Below are 14482 nucleotides of genomic sequence, written 5' to 3' on the forward strand. Positions count from 1 at the left end.
TGTACATTCCATCCCCTGGGGCCAGCTTACTGCTTTTAAGACTTTTTAGCATAACTGTGTTAGGAATATTCCTTTTCTAAGCTTCTACCTGCTAGCCAGGCTGCTTGCAGGTCACTGCAGCCTGTGTTTGTGCTTGACCTTGCTGAGCTGCTTTTAATCAAGTTTGTTCAGCCTCTTGTTTTTGTGAAAGCAGATGAGAAAAATATATTAATTTTTTTTTTTTAGTCTACAGTACCTGTACTTCCCACTTTGGATGGGGCACAGCCCCCTGCATGCATTCAGTGAAGTGTTCACCTGTGTGGCTGATAATTCTACACCCAAGCCTCAAGTGCAAACAAATGTAACTGAAGTTAATCCCAGATTACTACCACTTGTTGTTTCAGCACTATTGGTTTATTGCCCACTGAGTGTCCCTACTTGCAGTTTTTCAAAAAGTTTTGTATTCTTATAAGGCACCATGCATTTCTCTTGACTGTTCTTGGTCAGTACTGATGAACTATTCTCAGTGATTCATCTTTGGTTGTGCCACTGTGAAAATAAAATATTCTTTTCTTTGTACTTGGAAATAAAGTAGTGGAAGATGCAGGGAGTATGCATGATGTATAGTCCTGTAAGCATACAGTGTTAAATGTATGCAGCTACACTTAGATTTTTTCCTTCTTAGACCTTGTTAAGAATATGGATTTGCACACATAGATGTTTGATACTCTTGCATGCCTGGGTGCTGAGTGACCCCACCTAAGCTGGATAATCCATTCCTGACTGACATGTTCCACAACATGGTTGCCTTGGATTTTTTCTTTTGTATTTTAGTTTTTTGTGAAGCCCCTGTAGTGACTCCAGTAACAGTTGAAGGTGTTGCCATCAACCACACTTTGTATTCATACATCAGCTTCACTAGTCAGTATTTTTTTGATGTGATGACCAGGGGTGTTGAAGGTAAATAAACATTGAATGTTCACAGCAATATTTGTGTTCTGTATTACCACTTTTTACTATTTTTTTTGTCATGCATGACTTGTGCTAAAGTCAGAGCTTTCTTACTATAGTAGACCTATGCATCTTGTCTCTAAGAAAAAAGAGTCTGTAGTTCTGTTTTACATCAGTTCTTCAGCCAAGGAGATGACAAGTGTTGGAAGCCAACATAAAAGAGTGAATCATTAGAGGGTTCAAAGGAATTTCTACTTTCTGATCCTAGAGTTAATACCTTGTCTTTTTTTTTTTTTTTTTTTTTTTTTTTTTTTTTTTTTGAGAAATCCTGCTATCTCAGCATGCTTTGCAAAATTGTGCTGTGTTTTGTGAGCTTAACAGCAGTGTGGTTACAGCACAGTCAGTCTGTCTGCTCACTGTGGGGTTAATGCTGGTGCATGCTGGCAAAGCTGTATGTTGGCAGGCATGTGCTCATTATTTTTATGGCACAGCTGTGTCTCTACTGGGGGTTTCTGTTAGGAGTGACTTTGGTAAGACATTAATATGTCTGCACTTTATACTGACAGAGCAAAAATGACAGAAATCTGAAGCAGAAATCTGATGTCTGGATGTTAGCCACAGAATAAGTTGGGGTTTGGGAGCTGTGAGAGCAAAGCTGGTTTTATGTCTTGCTTCTTGTGGTCAGTCAGTCAAACTGTGCTTCCTTTTTGAATACTGCTTTTCAAGAATACATTTTGCAGCAGTTCAGCTAATGTTAGCCTCTTACTTTTTGAGCCAGATCATATTAATTATGCTAACTTCCTAAAAATCCTAAGAAATTATTCTGTGGTTAGAAAACTTTAAAACTAAATGTTTTCCCTTCTAAAGCTTGCTTTTATCTACTGAAGTAGTTTATTGTCCTTCAAGGTACAAAACTAATTACCTGTTACAGTACTTATGTCCACCTACCTAATAGTCACCATGCATTTCTTGCTCCCAAAAGCTGCTGTTCTGCTCATTTTTGTGACTTTTCAATAAAATTACTGGGTAAAATATTGTACTGTTACCGGTATCCAAATAGGAATTGTATTAACTGTTTGCATGTTTTGTATTTGTTGCCAACAGCTGAGAAGAAATTGGCCAGTGCATTTGGCTCCATGGAGGGCTTCTCAGCATGTCTTTAGGTCCTTCAAATCAGAACTTCAGCCAAATCCAGCCAGTGATGGAATTGTCTATGCCCCCCTTCAGACATTCACTGAGGAGGAGACAATGCTGAAAAACATGGGTACCTATTTTCTGCATGCTTAAAATGTTGAAATGTCTCAATCAAAAGGGAAATACTAAATGGAAAATTTATTTTCATTATTTAATTAAATGTTGAGATTGTTGTGGGGGCCTTTGCTTAATGTTAAAACTGCTTTAGTTCCCAAGAGGAGATTGTCATGTTCTTTTCCCATGTTACCATAGCACAGTGCACTTTACTCTGCATACATATTAATGTTTAAAACTGTTGCTGTCACAGACATGAAGTTGCCAGGTTATTGACTCTTGCCCTTTCTAACGGGTTTATTTCAGCTGCAGCTAACTGCTCCAGCTGGTTTCCAGAGATTTCAAGTATATCCAGAATGGTGACAGATATGATGTGTGTGTTTTGTCATGCAGCCAGTCCTGCACGGAGAAGATTGTTTCAAACAGGATCCTCAGAGCAAAGAGTGAGGACTTACACGTGTGGAAAAAAGCTCATAAAAGTCTCCAGTTAGGCAGAAACAGTCTCACAGGATTTTGTGCATTCAAAATGAGATGCATTAAAACCTGATAACACCTTCCCAGACTGCAGGTTTAATTTATAAGGAAGTGCAATACAGCTAACCAGACAGGGGATGTATTTGAAATATTTTCTATAATTTTTTTTTGTCAGCCAATGTTACATAAGTGTTGCTGAGATGCTTTCAAAGTTGTGATTTCACAGGAAGTATTTATTTCAGTTTAGAGTTGTAGCTCTGCTCAGAAGGCAGTGACAATTGAGCCTTGTAGCTCATCACCTCAGACAGCTTTTTGTCCTTTGAATAACTTGTGTGGGAAAATCAGGGAATACACACACGACCTGTCAGAAGTACCACGTGACTGTTATGTTGATCTTCAAGGAGAGCTGTAGAATACTTACACACTTTTATTTCTTCTTTTCATTGACAGTGGCAAAATTTGCTCAGGAACAAGTTGCGCCGTTGGTGCAAAAAATGGATGAGAATTCAAAAATGGAAGACTCTATAATACAGGGACTGTTTGAACAAGGGGTCTGCACACTTACTTTATCATTTATTCAGAAAGTAACATCATTCCTGTTGTTTCCTAGCTCTGCACTCTTCAGATTTTATCATTCTTGTTGTTTCCTAGCTCTGCAAGATTGAGTGACAAAATTCAAATGAACTAATGAATCACTAAAACATTTCTCTACACCAGGACAACTTTCTCTTTATTACACTGTCACTCTCCATCTTTCCTGTTATACTCTTTCTATCTCTCCCACTCCACAATCTTTATCTTTCAGTTCCTTATCTCCCCCCTCCCCCTTTTTTAATTTTGTTTTAATTGTATAAACATAATTGCACAGAACTGATGTGACTGATAAGAGCATCAAGAGTTCTCTGTGTCCTTACTGAGCAGCCAGGAGGACTTGAGTTGCAAGTATTCTGGTATTCATTCCTGGGTTCAATTTTAGCCTTTCCTGCTGTCAAACCTAAAGCTCATCTTGTGTTTAGAAAGTCATTTTATACAGTGACACTTCTATGCAAATTGAATTTCTCCTGGAAAATGTAACCAGATTTTGGGAGATTGGCCTGTGTGCTACATGTGTTAGTTATTTCTTGCATGAACTGATTATCAGCTTCTGTGAATAGGTTTGTTATGGGTATTGAAGGAAAACAGGTTTCTGGGGAAGAATCTGTAGCTATTTATTTCCATTCAGTGGTTTTTATTTTAATCTCTTAAGTATGAGCTTGGGTTAATAAGTTGTTGACAGGAGCTGACAGGTTGATCTGTTTGCATCTTTTACGTTTCAGCTGATGAGTATTGATCTTGGAGAAGAATATGGAGGGACTGGAGCTTCATTTCTTTCTGTCATATTGGTGGTAGAAGAATTGGCCAAAGTTGATCCATCTGTAGCTCTTCTATGTGAACTCCAAAATACACTAACAAATAAGTTGTTTTCCACATATGGAACAGAAGAACAAAAGAGAACTTACTTGCCCAGAGTGGCTAAAGATACTGTGAGTCAAAATCACTTTGCTAAACTATAATAATTTTTAATAGTTACCTAATGTTATTGGGGGTTTCTTCGGTGGCTAAATGTGTGACTGCAGTGTTGGAAAATACAGTTTCTGTAGTTTCAAAGAACTTTGAAATGCTGGTTGGAGCTGAGGTCTGTGGTGATATAGATGTGTCCCCTCATCAGTAGCTGGGAGATAGAAGTGGAAAGGTGCCTACTGGTTTCATTAAAATATAATTTACAGTGAAAAAGAACTTCAAAGCAGTTGACTTTAAGAGACAGGTAATGACAAAGTGTTTCTATTCTTAATCTCCTTACCTGAAACTTTGTTACTTTGATGCAGTAGGTTAAAGTGTTTGAATTTAAGAGACTTGTGCTTGTTTATAGCTGCTCTCATTGCAGAATTTGTCATATGTTTAGTAAAAAATAAAACTCCCTTTTCCCTTCAATTGACAGGTTGGCAGCTTCTGTCTTACAGAAGCTGGATCTGGCAGTGATGCTTTTTCTTTGAAGACTCGGGCTGAAAAGAAAGGAGACTACTATGTTATCAATGGCTCAAAGATGTGGATTAGCTTAGCAGAACATGCAGGAGTTTTCTTTGTGATGGCAAATGCAGATCCATCCTTAGTAAGTGGCTAAAGATGAGCAGCATTTCAGTGACAGCTGATGATGTATGTATCTTATACTAATGTATTCTGATACATGGAAGGTTACTATTTTTTGCACCTTTTCCTGGCTGACAGCAAACCTTTACATTGTTTTCCAACAAAAATTTTTGCAACTTGCTGAGCAATTTAATAAATTCCTCCCACCAGGGAAAATAAAAATGTCAGAATCATAATTGCTTCCATGAAGAGCACAGCATGCATTGGTATTTTTCTGAGTAATGGGAGAAGAGAGAGCCCAGCCTTCCTGATTTAACTAACATGTTGCTGTTGTTAAAAGGCAAAATAGAGCTTAGGCTACATGCACTGGAAATCTAACAAAGATACTGTATTAGAAGTATGTTCAGGTAAAAAAATACATAGCTGAATATGCATATTCCTAGTTTGGTCACGAGCTTGGGTACAGGTAGTAGATTCAGAAAAGTCAGTGAGAGGCTTTAAAATGGACTATACAAATACAGTAGAGTGATAATTGAATAAAAAACTAAATTGTTTAAAGCTTTTATTTCTTTCAGTGTGTCTTTTTAAAAAATTAACTCAAAAGATATTTATTTTTAAAATTAAAATTCCAGGGTTTGGTGAAGTAAGAGAGGATTTTTCTTTCATTTTTATTGCCACTTTCTGAACTTCTGTTCATTTCTTCACAAGCTGAGAGGTGATTTGAGTATTAGCTCTAATGAAGACATTTGATAAATCAGTTTCTGTATTTGTTAACTGCATTTCTATGTAATCTGGAGTTGCTTGTGCATTTATGCCTTAATAAGTATAATACTTTGCCTTCTTAAAGATACACATTTGCTTTTAAATAGTCAAGAATAAGATTAAATTCAGTGCTGGTATTAGTGTAAAAACATATCTTGGTTGTTTTTTAATTCATCCCAGGGGTACAGGGGAATTACATGCTTCATAGTAGATCGTGACACAGAGGGACTGCAAGTGGGGAAGAAGGAGGACAAGCTTGGAATCAGAGCATCTTCTACCTGCCCAGTAACATTTGAAAATGTTAAGGTATTGCAAGTGCTTTACTTATTGGAGCAGAATTTGTGTGTGATTGGAACTTGACCACATGCAAGGAGAGAATGTTAACCAAATTCCCAATATTTTAATTCCTTAGACATGTTGATCATTTGGCATATTTGGACTTTTTTTCCCCCCTATACTTTCACAAAAGTCTTCAGGGTGGTTGGCTTTCTTAAATGTTGATACAGTTCTTCTCAGCTGTCACTTTATGACCACAGAATGTTCTGATCAGATATTCCAGATGCCAAATGCCTGGGTTATGTTTTATTCCTTCACTTATGAGAAACATTAAGCAAAACTTATACACTGATTCATCTCTGAACCACACCAGAAAAGCTGTAAAGCAGAATAGAAGAATAATTGAGTGGTTTTATCCTTTAGGTTCCTGAAACCAGCATCCTGGGACAGGTTGGACAAGGCTATAAGTATGCAATTGGGATGCTAAATACTGGCAGAATAGGTATTGCTGCACAGGTGGGTAATTTCTTTTAACACTGAATACAGCCAGTCTGTAATTTTGAACTTGCATTGAAATTCCCAAAATGTTTAAAGCCACTAAGAATGAACTGTTTAGAAAATACTTTATTAAAAACGAAATTGCCACTAGATGTCACCCTTCCTGTATCTAAGCTGCAGTAACACCCTGAAACGAGTGTGAATGGTGAAATTCTCCTTCAGTGACATTAAGCAATAGATTTAGAAAACATTAAATGGCAATTAGTTTGTCTTTGGTGGTTAACTTATTGCTGCTGAAATGTAGTAACATTTTTCTCTGCCATTATGCAAATTTGAAAACTAGCTTTGGAAAATATAACACATTGACATGTATAATTTTAATGCTTCCAACTGTGATTGTAAGGGACTGACAAATGTGACCTAATGAAAAATTATATTTTCCCAATGACTTATTTTTAGAAGTCAACTTATTTTTAAAATAAGTGTGATTTTTTTTTATATAGGAAAAGTATCCTTGTTATTATTGTGTTTGAAAATTGCACCTTATGGCATCTTAGAGGAAAATGCTTGCTGACCTTAGAGTTACCTCAAAATACTGTATTTTGTTGTGGACTCAGATTGCTGCTGATTTTTGTGGAAATCAGCTCAGCCCTATCATAAAATTACTCAAGACAAGTTTTTATATTTTTATACTTTTGAAAGTAATGTTTTCTACATTTCTACTTTGTTGTGGATGTAGTTGTTCTGTGTAGGGTGTGATATGCCTGTACTGCCAAACTGCCTTTTCTCCTAGTTTGGAAGCACACCAGATGTAACAGCCCTCATGAAATTTAGCTTTTCCATGTGGCAATACCCTCTGCTGCTAAATGCCTTGGGGTTTCCAGCATTTCTTAAGAGTATCTGTGATTAAACTTTGACAGATATGGCATTTAAAGACTAGGGCTTTGGTCCCCATTGTTCCCAGAGATACAAATAATGTACAGACTATGGCAGTAAAATACACTGTCTGGATTTTGCTCATAATTATGCCAAGTTACACTTCTAACCTAATTAAAATTTCCTATCCTGTTTTTTTCCTAGGAAAGAAACTAGGTAGAAAGAATGCATTCAGATGAACTGTAGTTAGAGAATGAAACCAACTGATCTTATTTACTAATAGGTAAATACTCCAAGATATATGTAAGGCAGGGTCCTTCCTTTGCTCTCTTGTTTGGAATGGAATTCACTTTTCAAAATTTGGTAGTTCTAAATCCCAAAAAAAATCCAGTTTCTCTTCCAGATTTCATAATGTTTCTGTAGGCTTACAAATCAGACATTAGGGTAGATGTGAGTTACTTCTTTATCAGTGCTCATGTGTCATTTTCCCAGATGTTATTTTCCAAGATAAGTGTGTGAAAAGACAATGAGTCTTCCAGAAATGTTCTGTTGAGTTGTTTTTTTTCTGGAAAATGCTGGAACAAATACTATCCCTGATTCCACTGCACCAATTCCTGACTTCTGAAATAAATTACTAATTCTCACAGTCTGGTGTCTTCTATAAAATGAGAAATTATTCTGATTATGAAAATAGCTTTGAATAATCATTCAAATTATTTTTCCTTTAATAGTGTAATGTAGATCTATAGATTTTTAGTTTACAGTGATTTTCTCATGTAATTAAGAATTTTTCCAGAAATGCTCAATATTTTTGCAGCTGCATTTGATCCATAACTTTTGTCCAGAAATAAATTTATGATATTGTTTTGAGAAATATTTTGCTTTTAGTAGGGAAGTTTATTTCAGGAATGGATTAGCATGAAATGGACTTACTAAGTTTGGGTTGGGTTTGGTTTTTTTGGCCTAACTCCACTGTGTCTTACTTCTTACAGATGTTAGGACTGGCACAGGGATGTTTTGACTACACAGTTCCCTACACAAAGGAGAGAGTCCAGTTTGGGAAAAGTATATTTGATTTCCAGGTATTTCTTAATGAACACATGGGAAGTTTACTCTAAGCCAGTGGTAGCTACCAGAGTAAATGAAATCAGTAAAATGAGTAATCTGATGTGCTCTTAATTTGTGCTCCACCTTGTGTCATGTCTCCTCAATATTTGAGAAGAATTTTTCAAAAGAATTTCAGATCAGTGTTCTTCTGCCACATAAAATATATAAATTCTGTGCTGTGTGCCTTTATGCAAGTGCTGCATAAATTATTTAAAACTTCCAAACATTATTAACATAACTCCTTTTCCTTGACAGTGTATTGACTGCCTTTGAGAATAATACACATGGAGCTCCTTTCTCCTCTGATTTTAATATCACAGTATGTTGACTGTGTTCCAGTTTTTATACCCTTTCATCAGGTGTGGGGGAAGGCCTTTTTCTGGAGGCATTAGAAATTATAAAAAGATGAGGGAAGCTGATTGAATTATTAGATTTCCTGTGTTACACAAAGACATTTAGTTTTCATGATAATATCAGTATCTCGAAACGAAAAAGAGTCTTTGTTGCAGAAATGATGTATAGTTTAATAAGGAAGATATATAATTGTAATTACTGTAGTAATTTTCTTGTTAAAAGAAACCTACATCTCGGATGAAGGGAAGGAACATTAGTACTGCTCATAATTTATACACGTTTTAGGAAGCAGCCACAGATCTCTAGGAAATTATTGGAACTGCGTCTTTTGAATGGGAAATGGAATTTATAATTGCTGAATCATTTTGTTATTTTGACCTGCATATATATTTTTGCTAATTTTAGGGAGCAGAGTCAATGTTCTAATAAGATGAAAGTTTTCTTTCTGCTTTACAAGCATGTTAGACAACGAAATGCTCGTTTTCAATCATTGTAATGTTTAGGCCTCCTTAAATAAAACTGTTCTTAATACCTGCAATTTATAGGTGAGCTGTGCCACCTCCTTCCCTCCTCTTGGATCCCCTCATCAGTCACTTTCTGTAGACTTTCATGCTCCTCTTTTTTCATGGCTATGGGACATGGGAAGAAGTAGTTATCATTTTGCCAGTTCTCCACTTTATTTAAGGGGTGCTTTTTAAAAACTCAACTTGTTAATGTATGGGTGTCCTCAAGAGCTGCAAAATAAACACAGCTTTGACCTACCCGTGTCTCTGCAGTGCTGAGGAGAACATTAAGATTTGCTGGAGGTTTTCCTTGATATTCATGGATGCAGATGTTCACGTTGAACCCTCCTATCCAGAGAGCCAGGCAGGAAGTTCCTCAGTACTCCTGAATCCAAGAAAAGGGAAAGAGAAAATGGGCTTGGAGCTCCTAAAAGTTCTTCAGTGGCCCAAAGTTTTCCTTTGGTTTCACTGACACAGAGATGTGCAGAATTATTAGTCCATGCACATTGTGTATTTTTATTTTAGAGGGATGTTCCTTGGTGAAAAGAATGGTTCTTGGTAGAAATTCCAGTTGAATCCTAGGTGTCTGTGCCTGACTCTTGGGGTGCTGTTTGCAGGGGATGCAGCACCAGATAGCTCAGGTGGCCACACAGCTGGAGGCAGCGAGGTTGCTGACCTACAACGCAGCTCGGCTTGCTGAGATGGGAAGGCCACACATCAAAGAAGCCAGCATGGCCAAGTACTATGCTGCTGAGGTAACCTGCAGTTTCTTTATCCAGTGGATTTATTTTATTGCTGTTCAAACATTTCTTCTGTTACTGAATATGTAACTTTTAATGCATGTTTTGCTGTGAGATCTGTGAGACCTTTGTCTTGTTTCTCATTCTCCGTCTGTATGGAATGTCAAGTGTAAGAATGAACTGCTCACACCCCTAAATAAAATTTTGAAAAACAAGCAACAACATTAAAAGAAAGAGACATTCATCTAGAGAGATTTAAATTTCTCAGAGCTCTCTTTGTGTGGCTGAAGAATTGACATGGGGAGACTTCATTCATTTCTGACCATTTCAATTCTGCTGCTCACAACTGAGAGTCAGAATATGATTCCAAACTGGATTCCCTCTGCCCTTTAGTAATTGCTTTTTCATAGTGTAGCATATAAACTATTGCAACAATGATTAGTGAAGTCCTGATTTCCTCTGATTTAGGAAAACGTCATTTTAGTGCTAAAATAACTTGGTAAGGTAAGGCAGGGTGGATGCAAAATTTCCAGTCCTTCCTCTTCCCACTGTTTCTTGTAACTACTTTAATTGCTGTTTTGGTTTTACTTTAAATAGCTACAAAGAATAAAGCTTACTAACATCTGCCTGTAGTTTAATCCTGACATTGTAACTGTGAAACTGTTTTCACAGGTTGCCACACTGACAACAAGTAAATGTATTGAATGGATGGGTGGTGTTGGGTTCACAAAAAATTATCCAATAGAAAAGTTTTATCGTGACTGCAAGATAGGTGAGTGATAATTTATGAAGTACTTCTTGTTGCATTAGTAGTATTAGGTTTATGGATGAATGACTGGCTATTATTTTAAGATATTTTTTCCCTGAGACTAACAGCACTTTTTTTAAAGGCTCTAATATGAGAAGGTAAAAATTTAAGTATGAATATCTATATATGTAATGTGTTTAATTAGATACCTACAAAATACAGACACACACATTGTGTTCTCTTCTGTTAAGAAAATTCCAGTTCAAAAAAAGATTAAAAATATTTTCCCTTCAGGAAGTATTCAGATCTGAATCCATGTGGAGTTTTATTATCAAGACTTCCTTGTTTACCAGTATAATCCTCAGACCTAACAGTTTGACATTTCTAACAATATTATCCTTTGACTTTTCTTGCTGATACTAATTTTTAATTTTTGTTTACTATTTAGGAATTTCTTTTCAGGAAAACACCTTTAAGTTGTACCAGCAGAAGAGTATTTTAGTTGTTGCAGACAACAAAATATAAAAAATTACGTATCTGATAATTCTGTCTCTAGAACTTGCTCAGTAAAGGTTCACTTCATAATTGTCAGTGCTCTAACTAAACTGTTAAAACAGTATCGTGGTCTCTCTTCATATAACTACTTTGGTTTTATTGTCTTCTAATCTATTTTCTTCTAATTTCAGGTACAATATATGAAGGAACTTCAAATATCCAGCTGAGCACAATTGCAAAAAGCTTAGCACAGGAGTACTGAAACCCATAAGGACTTTTTTACTGTTGGCAGAAATTATTTCACTAAACATTCATTGTGAATTACATGTTTATTTGTAATTATAAAAATCATACATCAGGAGGAATATGAGACACAATCATAAGGAAAACCACATTTTCCCCATTTCAGGACAGGGAGTGTGTAATTGATGTGAAACTGTAAATTCCAGATTCCCATCCAAATCACAGGTTGAAAATACCTCTGCCTGAGACACTTCTAAGCTAATACATTGGGAGAAATTATTAAACTGTGTATCTGCACTTGGAGATTTCAAGGTGGAAGCAAGAGAAGTCAAATCCTTTGCTTGCTGGGGGTGAAAGTTTCTGTTGAAGCCACCTGAGGGAAGGGACTCTACATGTGCAGCAGAACTCCTGCATGGTGAGAAGCTGCTGTTTGTTCCTGGTGCCCTTTATTACCATGAGGGACAGGACGGGGGGGGATATGGAGGGATTGAAATGATGGTTTCCTCTCTCCCAGGTGGAGTGATGTCTGTGGAGCTGCTGTAATTGGAGTAATTTTTATAGCAGCCCTTAGTGTGTTCTTAAGTATACCTTGGTAATTAAGTCCTTCCAGCCCCAGTTTTCCAGTACTGAATGGTGGATAATCTCTACCTCCCTTTCCAGCCTTCTCAGCTGTTAAGGGTTTTAATCTAAGAGCCTATTTTTAGTTCTCCTTTCATAAAAGGTTGAGTTGAAATCTTAGTGAAATTGGCTTTAAAAAAGCTCTAGTAGTTCTGCAAAAAGACAGAAGGTTAAGCCAGGCAGTAGGAATGCTGTGGTATCACCTCACAGTGGCCTTTCCGTGTTCAATGCATTTTATAGACTTTAATCCTCAGAGATTCCTTCCTGGTAGTTAGGAAGGGACAGTTAAGTTGCACCTTAGAAAACTCTCATGGAAGTTAGTTGTTTTCTACAAAAAAAGCAGGTTTTTTCCTTTAGAGAGAGAAAGGAGGGGCAGGTTGAGAAGTATGTGCTTTTTTATCCCTCTCTGTTTACTTTAAAACTAGACATTTTGTTTACTGCAGAAGCCTCTTCAGTGCTGGAGGACTAATTAACTAAGAATCAAGGGATGGAAAGCTTAACATATGAAAAATTATTATAATTGTTGTAATTGGCAATTTGTCTCAAGTGTTTTGGGGAGGGAAGGATTGGTTTTCTGGTATCAGCTGACTTAGAAGGATCTCATTTTTAAAGCTTGTTAGTCACTGATGACTCACTTCAAGAGGAGCCTTGAATGTTACAGTTAGAGACTCCCAGAGGAGTTTTTTTGCCAAACTAGGGCAAATGACACTCAACAAGTAGGATTTTGTAAAACAAGCAGACTGGAGTGCCTTATGCAAAGACACAAGCCAGAAGGAAAAGCACTGCTAACAACTTTTTTGTCTTGCTGTCAGCTTCAAAGGGAAGTAAGTTATTCAGTGAACCACTCCCTCCACATGTACACTTTGCCTGTTGATAGGCAAAGAATTAATGTGATAATTAAGCCACTTAAAAAGCCTCTCCTATACCAGTTTGATCAACAGCTTTGAAATTTTCAAAAATACAAAAGTAGGAGACTAGATGATTTCTGAAGTTTTCTTCTAGCATCATTAGTATTACTATTATTGTTATTATAAATTATTAGTACCACTACTACTTTTCAGGTTGTTTGCAGGCTTTCAGCTGAATTAAACCAGCTGGGGAAGTTGTTAAAAAGACTACAGACACCAAAACAGTTAGCTACAGTTATTCTGCTCAATATGATCTACCTGTGAGTCTGAAATGATCATAACCTTACTACAAAATCTTCATCAGCTTCTCAGCAGTTCTCAGAAAAACAAGGTCAAGCCTTTAACTAAATGTTACAAGTGTAAATATTTCACCTGTCTCTTTATGGTGTGTTCTGTACACAATAAGGTTTGAAACAAATGTATGTATTGTATTTGGGGGTTGCCTACAAAATTTTGTAGAGGAACATGTGCACAAATTAATTACAGCCACTGAATTTCTTTGGTCTCTGACAACTCCAGCAAGTTGTTTCATCCCCTTAAGTTTGGTTCTGCTTCTGCATTAATGTAGGTGTTTGTTCAGTAATAAAATTACTGTGCTGTTGTGCAAGAGCTGTTAAGAGCTGCACGTGGATCCCTCACCCCATTCTGTCTGGGACAAGCATTTTTGGATTGTCATCAACTAAATTTCTATATTTGGCACTGTGGTCCCAGGGCTGTTGGTGGTGTCTGGCTGCACCTGGAGGTGCTGAGCTGCAGAGCTGCAGAGCTGGCACTGTGAATGCTGTGAGATTTTCTTTGCTAGTGACAGGACTCAAAACTGCTTTGTACACAGTGAGTGTTCATATTTATGTTCATATTTTCCCTTCATATACCTTCATTCAGCCCAGTCAATCCAGACTGTTGCCCTGGAACAGCATCTTCAGTACCACATGTTGCATCTGGCCTTCCCCAGTTAAAGACTTGTATCAGGAATGTATTAAAAGGTGCCTGGTTTTGACATTTGTCTTGATACAATGCTAATCCTGCACATCAGGGGATGGTTCTCTAATAATCCATCATCTAAAATTTTCCCCAGATCTTGCCATTTTTGTACTGGGACATAATGACTCTTCTGTCAGGTTTCTTTAGTATTATTCTGGTTTGTGATAGAGGTCTGAGGTAGATTTTTCACAGAAAAGTCTAATTGCTACTTGGGAAATACTCAAATATAACAATTCATACAAAGTTTTCTATGCTGTTGTTCTTTCTTTCATATTTTCTTTTCCCTGTGTGAAGATTGTGTTTGAAAAGGCTGATGTGAAGTATAAAGTAATTGTTCACTGGGAGCCTTTCACTATGCAAAGAATTTTCTAATTAACATGTTACTGTATTTCCATTTGGAAATCTTTTTGGTGAGAGACACATTTCAAGCTCTTCCTACTAACCTGAGCTCCATTTGAAGCACAGTCTGCTTCAAAGGGAGTTGTCTGACTTCCCAGAGCTTATTGAATACACAAAAGGTGTAGAAACATTTTTCCTCAGCCCCAGAGTGAATTCAGGGTACCAGCATCATAGATCTCCTCAGAGAATGACGTG

At 36.9% G+C, this 14482-nt stretch overlaps 1 protein-coding gene across 2 annotated transcripts in view; it reads left to right on the forward strand.

The window, feature by feature from the left end:
* Positions 1-14131, forward strand: part of ACADSB (acyl-CoA dehydrogenase short/branched chain) — a 15959-nt gene extending 1828 nt beyond the window's left edge. The window contains exons 2-11 of one of the 2 annotated variants that reach the window (XM_071749635.1): positions 2035-2194; positions 3103-3203; positions 3969-4175; positions 4631-4801; positions 5722-5847; positions 6241-6333; positions 8184-8273; positions 9773-9910; positions 10568-10667; positions 11330-14131. In XM_071749635.1, coding sequence (XP_071605736.1) covers positions 2035-2194; positions 3103-3203; positions 3969-4175; positions 4631-4801; positions 5722-5847; positions 6241-6333; positions 8184-8273; positions 9773-9910; positions 10568-10667; positions 11330-11400 — 1257 coding nt within the window. In that variant the 3' untranslated portion in view covers positions 11401-14131. Of the gene's footprint in view, positions 1-2034; positions 2195-3102; positions 3204-3968; positions 4176-4630; positions 4802-5721; positions 5848-6240; positions 6334-8183; positions 8274-9772; positions 9911-10567; positions 10668-11329 lie in introns of those variants that run through there. The other variant, XM_071749636.1, reaches the window with a different exon arrangement.
* Positions 14132-14482: the final 351 nt, after the last annotated feature.

The sequence above is a fragment of the Heliangelus exortis genome, chromosome 7 (genome assembly GCF_036169615.1).
Source record: "Heliangelus exortis chromosome 7, bHelExo1.hap1, whole genome shotgun sequence".
NCBI classification, from domain to species: Eukaryota; Metazoa; Chordata; class Aves; order Apodiformes; family Trochilidae; genus Heliangelus; species Heliangelus exortis.